At 49.4% G+C, this 22,886-nt stretch overlaps 7 protein-coding genes across 7 annotated transcripts; all 7 read right to left on the reverse strand.

The window, feature by feature from the left end:
* Positions 1-3,030: 3,030 nt before the first annotated feature.
* LOC131575151 (feather beta keratin-like) lies at positions 3,031-3,339 on the reverse strand. The gene has a single exon (XM_058830200.1). The coding sequence runs from the start codon at positions 3,337-3,339 to the stop codon at positions 3,031-3,033; it is 309 nt and encodes a 102-aa protein (XP_058686183.1).
* Positions 3,340-6,094: 2,755 nt separating this feature from the next.
* Positions 6,095-6,406, reverse strand: LOC131575138 (feather beta keratin-like). The gene has a single exon (XM_058830187.1). It carries the CDS (start codon positions 6,404-6,406, stop codon positions 6,095-6,097), a length of 312 nt encoding a protein of 103 aa, XP_058686170.1.
* A 2,816-nt stretch (positions 6,407-9,222) lies between these two features.
* On the reverse strand, positions 9,223-9,522 carry LOC131575153 (feather beta keratin-like). The gene has a single exon (XM_058830202.1). The coding sequence runs from the start codon at positions 9,520-9,522 to the stop codon at positions 9,223-9,225; it is 300 nt and encodes a 99-aa protein (XP_058686185.1).
* A 2,699-nt stretch (positions 9,523-12,221) lies between these two features.
* LOC131575152 (feather beta keratin-like) lies at positions 12,222-12,530 on the reverse strand. Its single transcript, XM_058830201.1, has one exon. It carries the CDS (start codon positions 12,528-12,530, stop codon positions 12,222-12,224), a length of 309 nt encoding a protein of 102 aa, XP_058686184.1.
* Positions 12,531-15,385: 2,855 nt separating this feature from the next.
* Positions 15,386-15,694, reverse strand: LOC131575143 (feather beta keratin-like). The gene has a single exon (XM_058830191.1). The coding sequence runs from the start codon at positions 15,692-15,694 to the stop codon at positions 15,386-15,388; it is 309 nt and encodes a 102-aa protein (XP_058686174.1).
* A 2,924-nt stretch (positions 15,695-18,618) lies between these two features.
* LOC131575134 (feather beta keratin-like) lies at positions 18,619-18,954 on the reverse strand. The gene has a single exon (XM_058830183.1). It carries the CDS (start codon positions 18,952-18,954, stop codon positions 18,619-18,621), a length of 336 nt encoding a protein of 111 aa, XP_058686166.1.
* Positions 18,955-21,706: 2,752 nt separating this feature from the next.
* LOC131575149 (feather beta keratin-like) lies at positions 21,707-22,015 on the reverse strand. The gene has a single exon (XM_058830198.1). The coding sequence runs from the start codon at positions 22,013-22,015 to the stop codon at positions 21,707-21,709; it is 309 nt and encodes a 102-aa protein (XP_058686181.1).
* Between the last annotated feature and the right edge of the window lie 871 nt (positions 22,016-22,886).

Consider the following 22,886-nt stretch of genomic DNA (forward strand, 5'->3'; position numbering starts at 1 on the left):
GCTTTTGAGTCCATGTCCATTTGACCTTGGCGGCAGCTTTTAAATGCAAGTATTAGAGACCAAAGTCAGTTGATGATGATGTTTTTTTGGGGAGGGCTGTAGACGTGACCAGAGTTTTGGAGAGTGAGGTGTCATGAGTGAAGTCACCCCATGTCCCTGGTGTGCTGTGGTTTGTTGGGTGTCTTGTGGAGAGGGTCTTCATTCCCCAAAATCTATGTCAGGCTCCTCTGGCCTTTGGGGCTCTTCTGTGGGTGACAGATGTCCTCTTCCATCACTTCCTATCCTGTTGGCAACAATCTAAACCCATCTATATGCCAGGTCCTTTCTACTGGATATGGCAAAACAATCCCTGTGACACCTCCCCTGCTGTCTCCAATGGCTTGTGTTGGTTCATCGATGGCAAGGGTCTCATTTGGGCCCTGCAAGGTGAGACTGGGGGGTCCCATGGGTGGGCTCTGAGTGAAATCTAGAAAGTAGAAGTGGTGCAGGATAAGAAGACAACATGTGAGAGGCTGTTGAACACCCTTGGTACATTCAATTTTCAGAACAAAGAGTTAACCTTTTTACTTTTTGAAAGTACCTGAATGAAAAGCGTAGCATCAGTATTTCCTGGCCCAGCCTGGCAAGTTATGAACTGGGAGCTCTTTTCTTTCCTGCAGCTCTACAATTCCATGTTCTGCTCCTGTGACCATGTCCATCTGACCTTAGCAGCAGCTTTTAAGTGAGAGTGGGTATTTGGGAGGATTTGCTTAGAAGGTTCTTGTCAGAGAAACCAAATTATACCACAGATACCTAGAAAAATTGGGATCGTCCTAAACTAGGACAATCAGTGAGGTCAGCTCATGGGACCGGTGTGCTTTGGTTTGTGGTTGCTTTTGTAAGTTGGACCCTGTTAGAGTCTGAGGCACTGTGTCCTTGTCTCTGATACCTAGCTCTGACATCCTAGAAAACACTGAATTTCATATAACACCTTGAAAACAATTGTTAAAGTTTAATAAAAAAGCTAAAAGTGTGTGTTAGTAAGTTTTCTTAAGTCACTGAGTAAAAAAGTTATAGTTTAAAGTTTAAGCTAATTTAAGAAACAGAAGACAAGATTAAGAGTTTAACGTGTTGTCTTTTTTCCTTCTTTCTTCTTCATCTTCTTGTCCTAGAAGTTTTTGAATAGTAATAAGTGATTAGATAAAGGATGCCACAATGCAACACACAAGTGATAAGTCATTAAGAAAAATAATTTACATGTCTATTTTTAATTGAGTAAAAATAAGTATAAAGATAAAAAATTGCATCGTTTGAGGCCATTTTGTGCTCTTAAAGCCAACCTGAGCCATGCAATGTTGGGTTGAACTTGTGCAAAAAATCTGGGGAAGATTGCCAAGTATTTTAATTATATATAAATAAACATGAGAAACAAAAAGCAAGCAAGCCTTTAGAGAATGTTTCCTGAAACAGAACTGAGATAAGGGAAACTCCCCGTGAGGGAGTATCCCAAAGAACAGGGCCCTGAAGAAACCAAAATCCCACAACCACAAGTAATACAACAGGACCCCATTCCTTCACAGCCCTGTCAGGATGGTCTGGACTTTGTGGCTGTGCTGGGAATTAGAACCCACCCGTTGCAGTGCATTGACTCCCTTTCACCTCACCCATGGCTTTCCAGAGACACTGTTCCTGCAGACAAGGATGGGACAATTTTTTACCCTTGAAAGCATTTCCATGTGCAGGTCATGCTAGGTGATGAGGAGCTGATTTTGGAGGGTAAAATCATGTCTTAGTGACCTCTGTGTTACTGACTGAAAAATAAAATCTTATTGTGGGTGATGAGGGAGCCATGGCTGGTGTTTACCTCCACCTCTTAGCAGTGTCTTTGGCACTGTCTCCTACTGCATCATCCCAGACTATGAAAGGATTTACAGGTGGTACAAAGGGTCAGTGAGGTGAACTGCTGTATTAATATAATTTTTAAACAACATGACCTGGAACCTTGTGATCTGAAGACAAGCTGGAGTCAAACCTCAAATGAAGTAGCTCAAGAGTCATATCCATTTGGCCAGAACTGTTCAACATCCTCAAAAATAACATGAGTTGGTGTGAGCACTTCTGGGAACCCCAGGAGAGGAGGCCCACAGACTTAGTGAAACAAGACCAGTTCAGATACCAAGATATTTAAAAGGCTGGAGGATTTTTCACAGAGGGCTGAGAGAACTGAGACTTCCAGGAGACAAGGCTGGAAAGGGGATTGTTACCAGTGTGTGTAAATCCCTGGTGGCGGGGAATGAAGCTGAGGGATCACATCTGTTTTCAGTGCTGCACATGTAAAGGAAATGTTGGCAATGAAACAAGTGAAAACAGATGAAGTTCCGTGGGCAGAGCAAACAAGCCTTTTTTTTAATGTGAGGCTGGTCACAGAGTAGAAGAGGTACAGAAGTCACTCTGTCCAGGGAGATCAAAACCTGAACTGGCCATGGTTCTGGAAATCCTTCTCTGGATTTACTTGAGCAGAGGGGATGGAAGCACTTACAGCACTTCCTGATTTTCTGAGTGTGGATGATACTGTGACTGTTTGTATGGTTTGAGAGTTTTGAAGGGGGGAGATATTGTCAGGGATAGGCTAGCATGGAGAGGCTTTCCCAGAGCAATGAACATTGCTGTGTCAAAGCCTTGAGTAGGGCAAGTGACGTGTTTTTGTAATGTTCTGGAAGGTCACCCTTCAGACCTGCTTCCTGTGCCAGTCTTGGTTGCTACTGGTGGAGGCCTACTTCTTTAGAAAGGTGTTGTGCCCCTTTGCCATCCACCCCACAGTGCTATTCTGGGTGAGGGTGTGTGAGCTTTGGAATTCAAAAAGAAGAGGAGACGTGAGGCTTTGATGCAGGAAAACTTTATTGCTGCAAAAGAATTAAAAGGCAAAGGAGAGAACTTGAAGAGATCCAGTGTGAGGTGAAAGTAGACAGACCACCAGCCCTGGTGCTTAGCTTGCAGGAGTTGTTGCCAGAGCCCTGAGCTGGTGGTGTCAGAGGTGATGCTGAGGGTCCTTTAGCAGATGTAGCCACCCCTTCTGCCATAGCAGCCCAGGCCTCCCAGCCCGTAGCCAAGGCCAAAGCCAAATCCACCAGAGATGGGCTGTCCCTGGGCATTGAGTTCACTGCCAACAGCAGCCGAGGAGGTGGATCCGACGACGGTGTTCTGGGGGAAGGAGGTCATGATGGGTCCTGGCATGGTGACCAGCACAGGGGCAGGGTCGATGATGACACGGGAATCCTGGCATTGCAGGGCACAGGGCTCGTTGCAGCTGTTGGCCAGTGGGGTGGGTCCGCAGGGACGGCAGAGGCTGTTGCAGGCCATGGGTGTGGTGTGGAGGGTCCCTGGAAGAAAGGTTGGGGGTGCTGGGAGCAAGGAGTGGTGATGTGGGAGGGTGAGGGAGTGTGGAAGCTGTTCTGGGGCTGTGGGGAGGTGTGAGGGCTGCTGAGTCTGGGGCCAAGCGTGCTGGAAGAGAGGGGTGCAAGAGGCAGGAGCAGGAGGCTCAAGGGCTTGATGCTCACCTGGTTGTCAGCAGGAGCAGGAGGAGAAGGTGCAAGGTGTGAGGGAGAGAGGTGCTTGGCCGTCTTTTATGCTGGTCCTGGAGGGGCGGGACAGCCTTGTCCCCTGACCCTGGGGCATTTTTTAGGCAGTAACTCTTTGCTGGCTCAGCCTGGTGAGTCATCAGGAGGGGAATGTTTTCCTTCCCTCATTTCTGCAATTCCCTGTCCTTTTCTTGAGGCCCTGTCAATCTGACCTTGACAGCAGCTTTTACATGAGAGTAATAAAGAACAAAGTTTGGTGATGTTGTTTTTCAGGGAGGGCTGACAACATGACCAAAGCTTTGGACAGTGAATTGTCATCTGTGAAGTCACTCCACAACACTGGTTGCTGTGGTTTGTGGCTGTTTTGTGAAGACAGGCCCCATTCCCTCACAGCTCTATTACGATGGTCTAGGATTTGTAAGTGTACTCGGGGTGATAGATCTGGACATTTCATCACGTTCTCTCCCTCCCCATCTTGGCTCCATGTCTCCAAGCCTATCTCTATGTCTTTCCTTTCCTTCTGGTCGTGGGAAAGAAATTCCTGTGATTTAGGATGGCCTTCCATGCTCACTAAAGTCTTGTGGTGGTTCATCTATAGTGCTCATCTTACCTGGGCCCAGGCAGGCCACACTGTGGGGTCAGAGAGCTGGGGTCTTGCACATGGAAAGGAAAACTGGTGAAGGATAAGGAGACCAAACGACATGAGGAGCAGGTGAAGGAAGTGGGGATTTTCAATTTTCAGATAAAAAGTGTTGGCTTTCTGCTCTCTAGAGGTACCTGAACGGAAGTCATTGGACACTAGACTTGTATCCCTTTTAGCCAGCCATAGAAGAGGGAATGGAGTCAAGTTGCTCCAAGGGAGGTTGAGTTTGGAATTAGGGAAAATTATTTCACAATAAGAGTTTTCAAGTCCTGTCAATGGCTGCCCAGGACAGTAGTGTGGTCACCACTGCTGGAGGAATTTAGAAGCTATGGAGATTTGGATGTTGGAGATGTTTCATGTTGGCCTTAGAAGTGATGGAGGAATGGTTGAACTTGATGCCATTTTATATTTAGGTCTTCTGTGAATGAAACATTTTTAAGATTGCTGACATTCACAGATCTGCTTTCCAGTTGGACGGAATGTCAAGAGGGGCTTCTAGCTGAACTGATTCCATGGGTGTTGGTGGCACCTGTGCAAGGGAGGAGAGGGTAGATGGAAGCAGCAGTAGGTGAGGGGTGAGCCAGGCCTTTGGGGTCTTGAGTTGTGTCAAGTGCCAAGAGGTGAGGCCACTTCTTTTGGAGGATTTCTTTTCAGGAAATGGTGCTTGGCTGAACTCTGTGTCTGCTCTGTCCCAGTGACTTGGCCTGGGCATGAGGAGAGAGCTTTGGCCGCTGCTGAACTCCACCCTTTTGTAAAGCCTTTGATGCTCTTTTCCATTCTATACTCCCAGGGCATCTGAACAAGCCCAGGTTGCCTGAGAGTGCAGTGAGTGGCCTGAGAGTGGCTGAGAGGCTGGTCCCAGAAGCTGGGGATCAGTGGCCTAAAGTCCAGATGGAGTAAATCTCAAGGGAAGCATGTCAAGAGTTGTATTCATGAGACCAACCCTGTTTAAGATCCTCAGCAATGATGGGGGTAGTGGGACTGTGGAGGACCAGCAAGATACTGAAAGGGCTGGAGAATGTTTCCTAGAGGAGAGCCTGAGAGTGCTGGGATTCCCAGGAGACAAGGATGGATGGGGTTTTTATTAATGTATGTAAATCCCTGATGGTAGAGAATGAAGCCTAGGGAGCCAGGCTATTCTCAGCAGTGAAGAAGAAATGGGAAGGACACAAATGAAAATGGATGCAATCCTATGGGAAAAGAAGGCAAGAATTTTTCATTGTGAGAGTGGTCAGAAAGTGGAAGAGGGGATGGGGTCTGTCCTGGGAGATACAAAATGGAACTGTCCATTGTGCTGGAAATCTGGCTGGAAATCGTGCTGACTCTGCTTGATCAGTCTGGTGGAAGCAGTTGCACCCTAGAGTTTGTGCCCAAGTTGATGATGTTGTTTCTTCTTTTGTGGTGAGGGTTCAGGAGTCCTGATGGAAAGTAATTTTGTCCAAGTGTGTGCTGGCATGGAGTGACTCTTCCAGTTTTCTGCCCAGGAGAGAATTGGGTCAAATCCTGTGGTGTATCAGGGAATGGGCTTGTGTCATATTTTCGAAGGTGTCCCCCCACAGTCCCTGCTTCCCATAACAGTCTTGGTGATTACTGGTGATGACCTATTTGTTAAGAAATGTTTTATGCTCCATTTCCATCCACCCCAATTGCCTGTTCATGCCTAGAAATGTGCTAGGTGAGGGTGTGAGAACATTGGAATTCAAAAAGAAGCAGAGTCATCTCAGGCTTTGATGCAACAGAACTTTATTGAGGCAAAAGATGGAAAAGACAAAAGAAAAAAGTGGAAGGGATCATGTGAGGTATAAGGACGGCAACTATCAGCCAAAGTGCTTAGCTTGCAGGAGCCATTGCCAGAGCATCAAATTCCCTGTGTACAAGGTGGTGCTGAGGTCCCTTAGCAGATGTAGCCGCCCCTTCTGCCATAGCAGCCCAGGCCTCCCAGCCCGTAGCCAAGGCCAAAGCCACCAAATCCACCAGAGATGGGCTGTCCCTGGGCATTGAGTTCGCTACCAACGGCAGCCGAGGAGGTGGATCCAACAGCGGTGTTCTGGGGGAAGGAGGTCATGATGGGTCCTGGCATGGTGACCAGCACAGGGGAAGGGTTGATGATGACGCTGGAGTTCTGGCATTGCAGGGCACAGGGCTCGTTGCAGCTGTTGGCCAGCGGGGTGGGTCCGCAGGGTTGGCAGAGGTTGTTGCAGGCCATGGGTGTGGTGTGGAGGGTCCCTGGAAGAGAGAGGGGAGTGAGGCAGGGCAGGGGTGAGGGGTTCAAGGGGTGGTGATGCAGGAGGGTGATGGAGCATGGAGGCTGTTGTGGGGCTTTGAGGAGGCATGAGGGCTGCTGAGGCTGGGGCTGAGCATGCTGGCAGAGAAGGCCCAGGGGTGCAGGAGCAGGAGGGTCAGGGATTTGAGGCTCACCTGGTTGTCAGCACCAGAGCAGGAGGTGTCAAGAGAAGGATGTGAGGAAGAGAGGCTCTGGACCGGCTTTTATGCTGTTTCTGGAGGGGCGGGACAGTATTGGTCCCTGAGCCTTGGGGCATTTTGTGGGTTACAGCTCTTGCATGGTGCAGCCTGCTGAGTCATCAGGTGGGGAGTGTTTTTCATTCCACACCTCTGCAGTGTCATGTCCTGCCCTTGAGGTCATGTCCATTTGACCTCAGCAGTAGCTTTTAAGTGAGAGTTGGTATTTGGGAGGATTTTCTTGGAAGATGTGTGTCAGAGAAACCAGAATATACAACAAAAGCCTAGGAAAAATATGGGAGTTGGCAGTGAGGTGTTTTTTGGCTGTTGTGTAGTTTAGTTTGTGGGTGTGTTGTGAAGAGGGGCCCCATTCCATCACAACTATGTCAGGGTGAACTGGGCTTTGCAACTCTGCCATGCATGAGGAGCTGCCCCTTGCATTGCGGTCATTCTTCCTTTAAAGTGTGAGTGTTTGAGAGCAAAGTTTGGTGTTGATGGTGAGTGTCAAAGAGGACTGAAGAGATGAGAAGGTCTTTGGTGAGCTGGGGTGTTGTCAGTCAAGTCAGCCTGTATAAGTCATGGTTTTGGGGTTTTGTGTGTGTTGTGAAGAAGGGCCCCAAACTCTCCAGGTTGGTTGGGTTGATCTGGGCTTTGCCGCTGATTTTAGCTGTGAGCACCTGGACTTCCCATTTCATTCACTCCTTCCTCTCCTTGTCTCCATCTCTCCATACCTGTCTATAGGCCTGGGTTTTTATGCTGGAGGTGGGAAAGTGATCTATGTGATTTAGGGAGGCTTCCCATGCTCACCAGAGTCTTGAGTTGGTTCATCCATAGTTCTCTTCTTACCTGGGTTCAGCAAAGTCCTGTGGGGTCACAGAGCTGTGCTCTCACACATGGAAAGGAAAACTGGTGAAGGATAAGGTGAACAAGACACATGAGGAGCAGGTGAAGGAACTGGGGATGTTCAATTTTCAGAAAAAGTGTGACCTTGTTGTCCTCTGAATTTACCTGAATGGAAATCATTTGACTTGTCTCCGTTTTACACAACCACAAGAGAAGAGGGAATGGAGTCAAGTTGTCCCAGAGGAGTTTGATTTTTGTATTAAGGAAAATTCCTTCAGGAAAGTTTTTCCAATCCCTGGCAATGACTGTCCAGGATGGTGGTGCTGTCAGCATCCCAGGAGAGATTTAGATGTTATAGAGCTGTGTCATTTGGGAACAGGCCTACTGGTGGCCTTGACAATGCTGTGGGGAAGGGTTTGACTTGATATTTTATATTTAGGTCTTCAACAAATGAAATTTTTTAAGATTGGTGGCTTGGCATTGCTTGGTTTACATCTGGACAATGTCAAAGGTGTTTTCCAGCTGAACTGACCCCAGGAGTGTCAGTGGCAGCTGTGCAAGGAAGCAGAGGCTAAGGTGGAGTGGCAGCAGGGTAGAAGAGAGCCAGGACCTTTGGAGTCTTGTGTTGTGTCAAGTGCCAAGGGGTAAAGCCACTTCTCGTGGAAGATTTCCCCAGAGGAAATGGTGTTTGAGCTCTGTCTGCTCTGTCCCAGTGACTCAGCCTGGGCATGAGGAGAGAGCTTTGTCTGCTGCTGAACTCGACCCTTTTGTGAAGCCTTTGATGCCCCTTCCCATTCCATGCTCCCAGAGCATCTGAGCAAGTCCAGATTGCCTGAGAGTGCAGTGAGTAGCCTGAGTGGTTGCAGGGCTGGTCCCAGAGGCTGGGGATCAGTGGCCCAAAATTCAAATCGAGGCAAGTTTCAATGAAAGTAGGTCAAGTGTCGAGGGGCCAACCTTGTTCAACATTCTCAACAATGATGTGGGCAGCAGATGGAAATCCTTGGGCAAAGAAGGAAAGAACTTTTCAATGTGAGGGTGGTCACAGAGGGGAAGAGGTGGTGGAGTTCCTGTGCTGGGTGATCCAAATCTGACCTGTCCATGGTGCTGGAAATTCTGCTCTTGCTGACTCTGCTTGAGCAGGGGAGTTGGGGAGTTGAAGCACTTGCACTCCAGAGGTTGTGCCTAAGTGGATGTGATATAGTTCCCCTCTTTGCTGGAAGGGCTTTAAATTCCTACTGGAAAGTGATTTTGTGAAATCCATGTGAAGTGTGTGCTGGCATGGAGAGACCTAACCAGAACCATTGATGAGCTGGAGAACATTGGTGTGTCAAAGCCTTTGGTGTAGCAAGTGATGGATTGCAGTCATGTTCTGAAAGGTCCCCCCTCAACCAATTTTCCCATGCCAGTCTCGGTTATTACTAGTAGGAACATATTTCCTAAGAAATGTGTTGTGTCATTTTCCATCTACACCAAAGGCCTGTTCATTTCTGGCGCTTTTCTGGGTGAGGATGTGAGGCAGAATTCAAAAAGGAGAGGAGACATGCAAAGTTTTGATGGAGGGAAACTTTATTGAGGCAAAAGAATGATGAGGGAAGAGGAAGAAGTTGAAAAGGGCTGGTCTGATGTGCAATTCTGGCTACCATCAGCCCAAGTGCTTTGCTTGCAGGACATGTTGCCAGAGGAATGAGCTGGTGGTGTCAGGAGTGTTGCCAAGGGCCCTTAGCAGATGTAGCCACCCCTTCTGCCATAGCAGCCCAGACCTCCCAGCCCGTAGCCAAGGCCAAAGCCAAATCCACCAGAGATGGGCTGTCCCTGGGCATTGAGTTCACTGCCAACGGCAGCCGAGGAGGTGGATCCAACAGCGGTGTTCTGGGGGAAGGAGGTCATGATGGGTCCTGGCATGGTGACCAGCACAGGGGAAGGGTTGATGATGACGCTGGAGTTCTGGCATTGCAGGGCACAGGGCTCGTTGCAGCTGTTGGCCAGCGGGGTGGGTCCACAGAGGTTGTTGCAGGCCATGGTTGTGGTGTGGAGGATTCCTGGAAGAGAGGGGGTGAGGCAGGGCAGGGTTCATGGGGGTCTGAGGGGTGATGATGCAGGAGGGTGAGGGAGTGTGGAGGCTGTTGTGGGGCTGTGGGGAGGTGTGAGGGCTGCTGAGGCTGGGGCTGAGCAGGCTGGAAGAGAGGGGCCAGGGGTTCAGGAGCAGGAGAGTCAGGGGTTTGAGGGTTTGAGGCTCACCTTGTTGTCAGCAGGAGGAGAAGGCGGTGAGGAGAAGTGTGTGAGGAAGAGAAGCTCTGGGCTGGCTTTTATGCTGGTTCTGGAGGGGCGTGACAGCCTTGTCCCATGGCCTTGGGGCATTTGGGAGCCTGCTGTTCTTGGCTGGCCCAGCCTGGTGAGTTATGAGGTGGGGAGTGTTTTTCTTCTCAGAACTCTGCAGTGTCATGTCCTACTTTTGAATCTGTGTCCATCTGTCCTTGGCGGCAGCTTTAATGTATCAGTTTCAGAGACCAAAGTTTGGTGATGATGTTTTTCAGGAAAGGCTGAAATCATGACCAAAGCTTTGGACAGTGGAGTGCCATCAGTGAGGTCACCCTGCGTGCTGTGGTTTGTTGGTGTCTTGTGAAAAGGTGCCTCATTCCCCCCACGGCCACATCAGGGTTGTCTGGGCTTTGCTGATCTTCTGAGGATGAGGGGTGTCCCCTTCCATTACATTCTCTTCCTCCCTGCCATGTTTCCAAGTTTCTAAACCTGTCTATATGCCAGGCTTTATCCATTGAAAATGGGCAGGCTATCCCATTTAGGTGTTTAGGGATGCCTCCCATGCTCCCCAAAGTCTTGTGTTGGTTCGTTGTAGCTGATGAAAGATAAGAACAAAACATTTAAGGAGCAGTTGAAGGAACCACAGATGTTCAATTCAGAAAAAGAGAGTAATCTTTGTACTCTCTAGAGGCACCTGGATGCAAATTGTAACCCCAGTTTTGCCTAGCGCAGCTGTGCAAGTCATTGGGAGGTGTGGAGTGTTTTCCTTCCAGGAACTGTACAACTCAATTTCCTGCCCTTGAGTCCGTGTCCATCTGACCTTGGCAGCAGCTTTTAAGTGACGGTTGGTATTCAGGAAGTTTTGCTTGGAAGACTTGTGTCAGGGATACCAGAACATCCAGCAAAACCTAGGAATAATAAGGCTGTCATCAGTGAGGCCATTTTGTGGCACCTACGTTGTTTGGTTTGTGGGTGTGTTGTGAAGAGGGGCCCTCTTCATCCTGCCAGGCTGCTCTGGGCTTTTCAGCTGTGCTGAGCATTAGGACCTGCCCCTTCCAGTGCATTGACTCCCTCTCACTTTTTTAATGGCTTTCCAGGGACCTTGTTCCTGCAGACAAGGATGGGTCAATTTTTTTATTCTGTAAAGCACTGCCAAGAGCAGGTCAGACAAGAAAATAATGAGGAGAACTCAGCATTAATTTTGGAGGGCAAAAACTTGTATTAGTGATCTGTGTGTTACATACAGAGAAGAAGAGCCTAACTGTGGATTGTGAGAGAGACATGGCTGATGTTAACCTCCACCTTTTACCAAGGTTTTTTACTGTGTTTCCCACGGCATCATCCCAGACTACCCCAGAATGGACAGGTCATGTAAACAGTCAGATTTATATAATATGTAATATTCTGGATAAGACCTGAAGTCCAGGTGAAGCCAAGTCTCAGGGGAAGTAGGTCAAGAGTTGTATCCACGGAGCCAACACTGATTAACATGCTCAACATTTAGGTGGATTGGTGTTGGCACATCTGGGCTCCCCAGCAGAAGACCCCCCTTATTGAAACGAAACCAGTACAAGGCCACCAAGATAATATAAGGGCTGTTCCACAAAGGACTGAGATACCTGGGGCTCCCAGGAGACAAGAATGGACAGGGGAGCGTTGTCAGTGTGCACAAATCCCTGATGGCAGGGAATGAAGTCAAGGGAGCCTGGCTGATCTCAGCAGTGCAACCATGAAGGAAAAGTGGGCAAGGGCAGAAGTGAAAACAGATTGAATTTTCTGGGCAAAGAAAGAAAGAACTTTTCATTGTGAGGGTAGTCAGAAAGGGGAAGAGGTGGTGGAGTCTCTGTCATCGGTGATCGAAACCTGAACTGTCCATGGTCCTGGAAATCCTGCTTTTGAATTAGCAGAAGGGTTCCCCCGGGTTCCTGCCCAAGTGGATGATGTTGTTTTTCTGTTTGTGGTGAGGATTTGAGAGTCCTGCTGGGAAGAGAGTTTGTCAAGTATGTGCTGCCATGGAGTGGCTTCGCCAGAGCCACGCACAGGAGAGCATTAATGTGTCAAAGCCTTTGGTGTTTTCAGGCGATGGGTTTGCTTCATGTTCTGGAAGGTCATTCCCCTCGTCCCTTATATCCCTTGCTGGTCTTGTTTGGTACTGATGGTGACACCTTTGCCAAGAAAAATGTTTTACCCCTTTTCCATCTACCCAAATTGCCTGTTGATTCCTGGCACTCTGCTGGGTAAGAATGTGAGACCATAAAGATTCAAAAACAAAAGAAGGTATCTCATGCTTTGATGCAACAGAACTTTATTGAAGCAATAAAAATGAAGAGAAAGGAATAAGAAATTGAAGGCAGCAGGTTGGCAGTTCAGGTAGGGTAACCACCAGCCAAGGTGCTTGGCTTGCAGGAGCTGTTGCCAGAGGAACAAGCTGGTGGTGTCAGGGGTGATGCCGAGGGCCCTTAGCAGATGTAGCCACCCCTTCTGCCATAGCAGCCCAGGCCTCCCAGCCCGTAGCCAAGGCCAAAGCCAAAGCCACCAGAGATGGGCTGTCCCTGGGCATTGAGTTCGCTACCAACGGCAGCCGAGGAGGTGGATCCGACGACGGTGTTCTGGGGGAAGGAGGTCATGATGGGTCCTGGCATGGTGATCAGCACAGGGGAAGGGTTGATGATGACGCTGGAGTTCTGGCATTGCAGGGCACAGGGCTCGTTGCAGCTGTTGGCCAGTGGGGTGGGTCCGCAGGGTTGGCAGAGGTTGTTGCAGGCCATGGTTGTGGTGTGGAGGGTCCCTGGAAGAAAAGGGAGTGAGGCAGAGTAGGGATGAAGGCTGCAAGGGGTGGTGATGCAGGAGGGCAAGGGAGGCAAGGGAATGTGGAGGCTGTTGTGGGGCTGTGGGGAGGCGTGAGGGCTGCTGATGTTGGGGCTGAGCAGGCTGGAAGGGAGGGGTAAAGGGGGAAGGAGGGAGGATCAGGGGTTTGAGGCTCACCTGGTTGTCAGAAGGAGGAGAAGGTGTCGGGAGAAGTGTGTGAGGGACAGAGGCACTGGGCTGTCTTTTATGCTGCCTCTGGAGGGGCGGGACAGCCATGTCCCATGGCTTTGGAGCATTTTGTGGGCTGCAGCTCTTGGCTGGCCCAGCTTTGTGAGTCATGTGGTGGGGAGTGTTTTCCTTCCCACAAATCGGCAGTGTCATGTCCTTGTCTTGAGTCCATGTCCATCTGACCTTGGTGGCAGCTTTAAAGTGACAGTTTCTATTTTGGGAGGATTTGCATTTAAGATGTGTGCCAGAGAATGCAGAATAGACAACAATACCTTAGAGGTGTCACCCGAGTCCCCACCCGATTGCTCTTGTGTGGTTTGGTTTGTGGGTGTGTTGTGCAAAGGGGTGCCATTCTATTACAGACCTGTCAGGATGGTCTGGTCTTTGCAGCTGTGCCATGTGTGAGGAGATGACCCTTCCATCGTGGTCATTCCTCCTCACATCACCACCAGGTCACCAGACCTGTCTTTCAGACTGGTGTTTCTCATTGGTTCTGCTCCAGCTTTGACACCTTGGTGTTACAATGGTTCTTCTGTGGTGTGACACATCCTAGGAACAGCTGCTGAGGGATCTGGAGAAGAAGATTTTCAGCAGTGGTTTTATGAACTGCAGATTTTTAGATGCAGACAAGGTTGCCAAAGGAGAGATTGTCTCCCTTTCTGCAGCTGTTTGAAAAGAGTTGTTTTTGTGAGACTGCTGTTGCTCTTTCCTCCCTTTTAGCAAGTGATGGGACAAGTGGAAATGGCCTCAAGTTACTAAACCTCGAGTTGACATGGTCATGGGCAGCCTTGTTGAGCTGTCCTTCCTTGAGCAGGTTGGGTTGAACTCCATGATCTCCAACACAAACAGAGAGTGATGGGACAAGGGGAAATGTCTTCGCACTGCCAGAGGGTAGGTTAGGTGGGATATTGGGAAGAAATTCTTCCCTGTGTGCATGATGAGGCCCTGGCACAAGTTTCCCAGAGAAGCTGTGACTGCCCCAACCCTGGTAATGGTCATGGCCAGGTTGGCCAGGGCTTTGAGTGACCAGGGACAGTGGAAGGTGTCTTTGTCCACTGCAGGGAGTTGGAACAAGAGAATCTTCAAGGTCCTTTTCAAGCAAAGCCATGAGTCTTTGGTCACCTCTGAGAGGTTCCTTGAGCACTAATGATTCCCTTTACTGTGATTCTGCTTCCTGGGATGGGCACAACATCCTTCTGAGGGAGAAAGTTCCTTACCAGTGAGAAATTTCAATCCCTCATAATCCAGTGACGATGATCAGTGATAGACTTGTGTGTGGCACCTAAGGGCTCTGAGGGAGCTGGTGAAAATATTCCCAAGCCACCTGTTATTTTTGCCAGCAGTCCTGGCTAGCTGGGGAAGTTGCAGTTGATGGAGGCTTGGAAATGGGACTCTTCCCTAGAAGAAGGGCCAGAAGAATGGTCTGGACAGCTCCAGGCCTGTCAGTCTCAGCCTTCTGGTGCTGCAGAAGTTGCTGGAGCAGATCATCTTATTGTATTTAATGTATTAAATTTATATATATATATCTTAAATTGTATTTAATGTATTTAATGGCCCCTTCAGGACCACCAGGTGACCATGCCCAGCCAGCCTGGCTTTAGCAAAGTCAGGTCCTGTTTGACCAACCTCATCACCTGAGATGTCAATGTGACCTCCTTAGTAAATGAGGAAAAAGCTCTGGATGATTTTTACTTGGAATTTAGTAAAGACTTAAATCTCCAGGTTTGGGAAGGAGTGACTAGAAAGATGCCCATGGGAAAAGGATCTGGGGGTGCTGGTTGGCAGGAGCTGAACATGATCCAATGTGTTCCCAGGTGGTCACAAAAACCAGTGTCATCCTGGCTTGTATTACCCATAGTGGGGCCAGCAGGACCACGGCAGTGACTGTCCCACTGTATTGGGTACTGGTGAAGCCACACCCTGAATCTGAGTTCAGTTTTAGTTTAGTTTTTCACAGCAATAAAGATGTTGAGGTGCTTGAGAATGTTCAAAGAAGAAGAAGGATGTTGGTGAAGAACCTACAGAACCATTTCTGTGAGGAGCAGCTGAGGAAAGGTTGGTTGCTTCATCTGGGGACCAGGTTAGCTTGAATTAATGGATTTCCCCAGGTTCCTTCTGCACTCCTGGATTCCAGTGCTGGGATGTTTGGAGAGTCACAGTGGGGAAGAGCTGGACAAATGTGTGCTGCCATCAGCAGGTTGCGTAGGGGATATGGGCACAAGTGCATCAGCGTGTCCAAGGCTTTGGGAAAAGGAAGGGCTTGTGCTGCATTCTGGAAGTGCAGTGGATGGTTCTGCTGTTGACAGAGATCCCAGGAAATGGGATGGGGACTTGTGGCCCCTTTTCCACATAAACTGATGGGCTGTTGACCCCTGACCTTGTGCTAGGCGAAGCTGCAAGAGCCCTGGTAGAACAAAGGAGGAGACATCTGAGGCTACATTACAGTGAAGCTTTATTGAGGCAAAAGAATAACAAAGCAGAAGAAAGAAGTGGGAATGGAGGTGGTGTGAGCTTCAATAAGGGAGAACACCAGCTGAAATCCTTTGCTTGAAGGAGCTGGTGGTGTCAAGGGTGGTGCTGAGGTCCCTTAGCAGATGTAGCCGCCCCTTCTGCCATAGCAGCCCAGACCTCCCAGCCCGTAGCCAAGGCCGAAGCCAAAGCCACCAGAGATGGGCTGTCCCTGGGCATTGAGTTCGCTACCAACGGCAGCTGAAGAGGTGGATCCCACGGCGGTGTTCTGGGGGAAGGAGGTCATGATGGGTCCTGGCAGGGTGACCAGCACAGGGGAAGGGTTGATGATGACACTGGAGTTCTGGCATTGCAGGGCACAGGGCTCGTTGCAGCTGTTGGCCAGCGGGGTGGGTCCGCAGGGTTGGCAGATGTTGTTGCAGGCCATGGTTGTGATGTGGAGGGTCCCTGGAAGAGAAGGGATTAGGCAGGGCAGGGGTGTGGGAGTGCAAGGGGTTGTGATGCAGGAGGGTTGAGGGAGTGTGGAGGCTGTTGTGGGGCTGTGGGGAGGTGTGAGAGCTGCTGAGCCTGGGGCTGAGCATGCTGGAAGAGAGGGGCCAAAGGGGTGCAGGAGCAGGAGGATCAGGGGAATGAGGCTCACCTGGTTGTCAGCAGGAGCAGGAGGTGAAGGCGTGAGGAGAAGTGTGTGAGAGAGACAGGCTCTGGGTTGGCTTTTATTCTGGTTCTGGAGGGGCAGGACAGCCTTGTCCCATGGCCTTGGGGCATTTTTTAGGCAGCAGCTCTTTGCTGGCTCAGCTTTGTGAGTCATGATGTGGGGAGCGTCTTCCTTCCTCTGCCTCTGCAATGTCATGCCCTGCTCTTGAGTCCATGTCCAGCTGACCTTGGTGCCATCTTTAACGAGTTGGTCTTTGGGAGGTTTTGATTGTTTGATGTGTGCCAGGGAGGGCCAAATAAACAACCAGAGCCCAGGAGAGGTGTGATATCATCACTGAAGTAATTTTGTGGCATTCGTGTGCTGTGGTTTGTGGGTGCCTTGTGAAGACTGGGCTCATCCCTTTGTGTCTTGAATGAGATCAAGAGGGAGAAACTGGAAAACTAGGTACTGGTCAGGATGGATTAGTTTAATTTTTATCATCCATTTGGATTTCGGAAAATTATATGACAATGAACTGTTTAATTTTAAGTGTATTTCTTAACATAATTAAGAAATCAAAAAGCCCACCAACAAACAGTGTCTGATCCCTTTTTTATCATGTCTGGTCTGTGACTTCAGTTTTGTTATTCCACATTCAAGCTGTAATTTTCATATCTTATATCCTGTAAGTCTTAATACTCTGTTCCCCTTAGAAAAATTACTACCTGATGGTCAGCATGCTCCTCTTTCCTTCCTTGTCATGGTATGGGCATTTCTTCATGAAATTCTATGATTCCATGTCATTCTCTTAAGGCGTTCTCCATCTAACCTTGACAGAAGCTTTTAAGTGCACATTGGTATTTGGGAAGGCTTGCATGGAAGATTGATGTTAGGCTGGGCCAAAAAACCAACCAAAATTTAGGAGAGGTGTGGTGTCATCAGTGAGATCACCCTGTGGCACTCATGTGCTGTGGCTTGTGAGTGTGTTGTGAAGGGGGGCCCCATTCCCTCCCAGCCCTGTCAGGCTGCTCTGAGGTTTGAAGATGTGCTGGAGGTGTTGCCCCTTCCCTCACATTCGACTGCTCCCCATTTTGATCTCAATTGACTAAGCCTGACACTAGACCTGACTTTCCCTGTTCACTCTACTCCATGGATATCTTGGTGCCCCTCTTGCTTTTAAGTTTTTGATATCCAGGGTGACTTAGTTCCTTACTTAGGCTGAGTGCAAAGGGGTGAGACCAATTGTGATGGTCAGAATGAGGATTTGGAGGGTTGTTGGAGCCTAGCATCGCATGATCCTCAGAAACAACCCAGGCAAGTCCAGTTTGTGTCAGTGCCCAGCGTGGATGCCTGAGAATTGTTTGAGGAGCTGGACCCAGAGGCTTGTGGTCAGTGTCCCAAAGTCCAGATGGCAGCAAGTCGCCAGTGCTGTAGCCCAGGAGTTGGATCCTTTGGCCAACCCTGAAAATCTGGTGATGAAGCTCAGCAAGGGCATCTGCCGAGGACTGTTTCTTGGGAGGAGTCGTCCCAGGTAGGGAGGAATGTATGACTATCAAACATAAGAATTGTTTTCTTCTGAGAAACCACCCTTGTGTTTCTGGGTGAGAAAAGGTGTGACAGGAGATGTCCTTGTACCATTATGGGAAAAGGGACCCCAAGTCTTCGAGTCAGGATGGGAAAAGTGTTGTGATGAGGCCGGAGGAGGTGACTCTTGCTGTCTCCTGAGCACAGGTGAGAGATGTTGTGAGCAGTTCTGGGCTTCCCACATGTAGATGAAGTACTTTTAGTGAATTGACACCACTTCAGGGCCAAAAAGATTCTAAAGGGCCTGGAAGATCTTTCCCAGAGGAGAAGCTGTGACAGCTGGGACTCCAGGAGACAAAACTGTACAGGAGGGTGTCATCGATGTATGCAAATCCCTCATGGTGGAGAATGAAGTCAAGGGAGCCTGGCTGTTCTCAGCAGTGCACACGTGCAGGACAAGAGGGCAAGGGCACATGTGAAAACAGCTGGAATTCCCTGGGCAAGGTAGACAGGACTTTTTCAGTGTGAGGCTTGTCCCGGAGTAAAAGGTGGTGGAGTATCTATCCTGGGAGATCCAAGATTGAACTGTCCAAGGTCCTGGCAATCCTGTTTTTCCTGACTATGATTGAGCAGAGGAGAATAAAGCAATTGCACTCCAGAGTTCCTGCCTAATTAGATGATGATGTTTCTACTTTTGGGGGAGGAGTTAGGGAGTCCTGCTGGGAAGAGAATTTCTCAAGAGTGTGCTGGCACAGAGGGACTTGGAGAGAGCCATGAGCAAGAGAAATTTGTTCTGTCAAAGACTTTGGTGTAGTAGGTAATGGGCTTGTGTCTCCCTTCAGTCCCTGCTTCCCATGCCAGTCTTGATTGGTACAGGTGGTGATGTATTTTCTAAGAAAGGCGTTGAGACCTTTTTACAATCGCTCCAACCCAGCACTGTGTTGGGTGAGAAGGTGAGACCAGCGGGATTCAAAAGAATGAGGACATACGTCAGGCTCTGAAGCAGGAAAATTTTATTGAGGCAAAAAAAAAAAAAAAAAAAAAAAAAAAGAAGAGACAGAAGAAAGTATTTGAAAGGATCCAATGTGAGGTTGTGAGGTAGAAGTAGGGCAACCATCAGCCAAAGTGCTTGGCTTGCAGGAGGTGTTGCCAGAGCCCCAAGCTGGTGGTGTCAGGGGTGCTGCTGAGGGCCCTTAGCAGATGTAGCCACCCCTTCTGCCATAGCAGCCCAGGCCTCCCAGCCCGTAGCCAAATCCACGGCCATAGCCAAGGCCGTAGCCAAAGCCACCAAATCCACCAGAGATGGGCTGTCCCTGCACACTGAGTTCAGTGCCCACGGCAGCCGAGGAGGTGGATCCAACAGCGGTGTTCTGGGGGAAGGAGGTCATGATGGGTCCTGGCATGGTGACCAGCACAGGGGAAGGGTTGATGATGACGCTGGAGTTCTGGCATTGCAGGGCACAGGGCTCGTTGCAGCTGTTGGCCAGCGGGGTGGGTCCACAGGGTTGGCAGAGGTTGTTGCAGGCCATGGGTGTGGTGTGGAGGGTCCTGGAAGAGAGGAGAGTGAGGCAGGGCAGGGGTGTTGGGGTGAGAGAGGTGGTGATGCAGGTAAGAATGGGAGAGTTTGGAGGCTGTTGTGGGGTTGTGGGGAGGTGTGAGGGCTGCTGAGGCTGGGGCTGAGCATGCTGGCAGAGAGGGCCCAGGGGTGCAGGAGCAGGAGGGTCAGGGATTTGAGGCTCACCTGGTTGTCAGCAGCAGCAGGAGCAGAAGGTGTGTGGAGAAGTGTGTGAGGAAGAGAAGCTCTGGGCTGGCTTTTATGCTGGCCTGTAGGGGCGGGACAGCCTTGTCCCATGGCCTTGGGGCATTTTGCAAGCAGCAGCACTTTGCTGGCCCAGCTTGCTGAGTCATGATTTGGGGACTATTTTTCTTCTCACAACTCTGCAATTCAATGTCCAGCTCTTGATTACGTGTCCATCTGACCTTGGCAGCAGCTTTCAATTGGGAGTTGATATTTGGGAGTATTTCATTATTATATGTGTGTCAGAGAGGACTGAATAAGCAACCAGAGCCCTGGAGATTTGCAATGTCACCAGTGAGGTAATTGTGTGGCACTCGTGTGCTGTGGTTTTTTGATGCTTTGTGAAGATTGGGCCCCTTTTCTGTGCCACTGCATGTCCATCACTCATTGTGTTGCACCCAGGAAAGCTGAGGGAGCTGTTGATGTCCTGGGGAGGTTACTCTGCAACAACCTGGAAAGGTCTCAGTGCCCGGGAGCGCTTGATGTATGAAAGAGATCTCATGGCCTTCTGTCTTGAATGCCATGGAGGGAGAGCATCTGGAAAAGGAGAGACTGTTCAGGCTGAATTTGTTCCGATGTTATGGCCCTTTTGGAAATCTCAACTGTACATGATAATGTACTCTGTCATTTAAATTGTATTCCTTGACCTCATTAAGAAACCCATTAAAACAAACAAGAAATGGGTGGAAAAGGAAAAGGCAGGTCTGTGACATCAATTGTCTTATTCCTCGTTAAGGTCATATTGTTTCATAACTTGTATCCTTTAAGGCTTAACATTGTGTTCCTGTGAGCAAAACCCAATAATTACTTGCTCTTGTCAGGAGCATCACCTTTCTTTCCTTGTCATGGTGCAGGTTCGTTTTTGGAATTCTCTGATTCCATGTCCTTCTCTTGAGTCTGTCCACCTGACCTTGGTGGCAGCTTTTAAATGCAGTTTTTAGAGGTTAGAGACTGGTGTTGATGGTGCAGGTCAAGGTGAGGTGAAGAAGTTACCAAAGCTTGGGAGAGGTGGGGTGCTCTCACTGATGTCACCATGTGACACCTGTGTTCTGTGGTTTTTTTGTGTGTTGTGAAGAGGGGCCCCATTCTTTCCTAGCCATGTCAGGCTGGTCTGGGCTTTGAAGGTGTTCTGGGACTGAGGGGCTGCCCCTTCCAGTGCATTCAGTCTTTCCCTACCTTATCTCTTCTGCCCAGTCTATATGCCAGGCCTTTCTCAATGGAGATGGGAAAGCAATTCCTGAGATTTATGAAAGTCACCCAAGCTCACCAAAGTCCAGTGCTGGTTGATCCAAAGCAGTTGTCTCAGCTGGACTCAGCATGGTCACATTGTGGGGTCACACTGCCACGCTCTGACTGACACACGGAAAAGAAAACTGCTGAAGTATAAGGACAAAAAGACAGGTGAGGAGAAGTTGAAAGGACCAGGGATGTTCAATTTTCAGAAGAAAAGGATTGACCTTATTGCTTGCTGGATTTGTTTGAATGGGAATTGTTTAACATCAGTCTTGTCTTCCTTTCACCAAGCCGTAGAGAAGAGGGAATTAAGCTTTCCTAGTGGAGGTTTAGTTTTCTATTAGGGAAATTTAATTAATGAAAACACAGGACAACCAAGATACTGAAAATCTGTCATAGAGGAGAGGCTGGGAGAGCTGAGACTCCCAGGAGACAAGGATGGACAGTGAGGTGTAATTAATGTATGAAAATCCCTGATGGCAGGGAATGAAGTCGAGGGAGTCCATTTATTCACAGTAGTGCAACCATGCAGGAAAAGAGGGCAGGGACACAAGTGAAAACAGATGGAATTCTGTGGGAAAAAAAAAAAAGAATTTTTCTATGGGAGGGTGGGCAGAGAGTGGAAGAGGTGGTGGAGTCTGTCCTGGGAGAGCCAAACCTGAAATGTCCATGGTTCTGGAAACCCTGCACTTGTTAATCTTCTTGAGCCAAGGGGGAATGAAGCACTTACACCTCAGAGTTCCTGCCCAAGTGGATGATTTTGTGACTCTACTGAGAGGGTTCAAGACTTCTGCTGGGAAGAGAGTTTGTCAAGTGTGTGTTGGCATGGAGACACTCTACCAAAACACTGCTCAGGAGACCACTACTGTGTGAAAAGCCTTGAGTATAGCTGGTGATGCGCTTGTGCCATGTTCTGGAAGGTCCTCCTGATCCCTTGCCTCCTGTGCTAGTCTTGGTTGTTAATGGTAGTGACAAGCCTACTGAGAAATGTGTTGTGCCCTTTTTCTGTTCATCCCAGTGCCCAGTCTGGCACTGTGTAAGGTGAAGATGTGAGATCGTTGGAATTTACAAAAATGAGGACACATGTCAGGCTCCAATGCAGGAAAATTTTATTGGGGCAAAAGAATTAAAAGGCAAGAGAAAAAGTTGAAGGGATCCAGTGTGAAGTGCAGGTAGGAAGACCATCAGCTGAGGTGCTTTGCTTGCAAGGAGCTGTTGCCAGAAACCCGAGCAGGTGATGCTGAGGTCTTTTAGCAGATGTAGCCACCCCTTCTGCCATAGCAGCCCAGGCCTCCCAGCCCGTAGCCAAGGCCAAAGCCAAAGCCACCAGAGATGGGCTGTCCCTGGGCATTGAGTTCACTGCCAACAGCAGCCGAGGAGGTGGATCCAACGACGGTGTTCTGGGGGAAGGAGGTCATGATGGGTCCTGGCAGGGTGATCAGCACAGGGGCAGGGTCGATGATGACACGGGAATCCTGGCATTGCAGGGCACAGGGCTCATTGCAGCTGTTGGCCAGTGGGGTGGGTCCACAGGGACGGCAGATGTTGTTGCAGGCCATGGGTGTGGTGTGGAGGGTCCTGGAAGAGAAGGGATTAGGCCGAGCAGAGGCATTGGGGCTTGAGGGGTGAGGGAGTGTAGAGGCTGTTGTGGGGCTGTGGGGAGGTGTGAGGGCTGCTGAGTCTGGGGGCCAAGCATACAGGAATAGAGGGGCCAAAGGGGCAGGAGGAGGAGGCTCAGGGGTTTGAGGCTCACCTGGTTGTCGGCACTGGAGGAGAAGGTGTGAGGAGAAGTGTGTGAGGGAGAGAGGCTCTGGGCCGGCTTTTATGCTGGTCCTGGAGGGGCGGGACAGCCTTGACCCATGGCCTTGGGGCATTTTGCAGGCAGCAACTCTTTGCTGGCACATCCTGGTGAGTCATGATGTGGCTTTACCACAACTCTGCCATGTCATGTTTTGCTCTAAGGAGACCAGGTCTGTCTGGCCTTGGCAGCATCTTTAAAATGAGACTTGGTGCTTGGGATCAATTGGCATTGAAGATGTGTGTCAGAGAAAACCGGAATAGACAACAAAAGCAGAGGAAAAGTAAGGGTGTCATCAGTGAGGTCATTTTGTGGCAGTAATGTGGTTTAGTTTGTGGGTGTGTTGTGAAGAGGGGCCCCATTCCATTGCAGCCATGTCAGGCTGGACTGGGCTTTGCAACTGTGCCATGAATGAGGAGCTGCCCCTTCCATTGCGGTCATTTTTCCTTTTAAGTGTGTGTGTTTGAGAGCAAAGTCTGGTGTTGATGGTGAGTGAGGATGTGACCAATATTCAGAGAGCTGGGATATCATCAGTGAGGATGGAACTCATGTTTTTCTGTTTGTGGGTGTGTTGTGAAGAGGGGCCTCAAACTATCCCAGGTCGGTCAGGCTGGTCTGGGCTTTGTATCTGT

This window comes from Poecile atricapillus, chromosome 2, assembly GCF_030490865.1.
Source record: "Poecile atricapillus isolate bPoeAtr1 chromosome 2, bPoeAtr1.hap1, whole genome shotgun sequence".
Taxonomy (NCBI): domain Eukaryota; kingdom Metazoa; phylum Chordata; class Aves; order Passeriformes; family Paridae; genus Poecile; species Poecile atricapillus.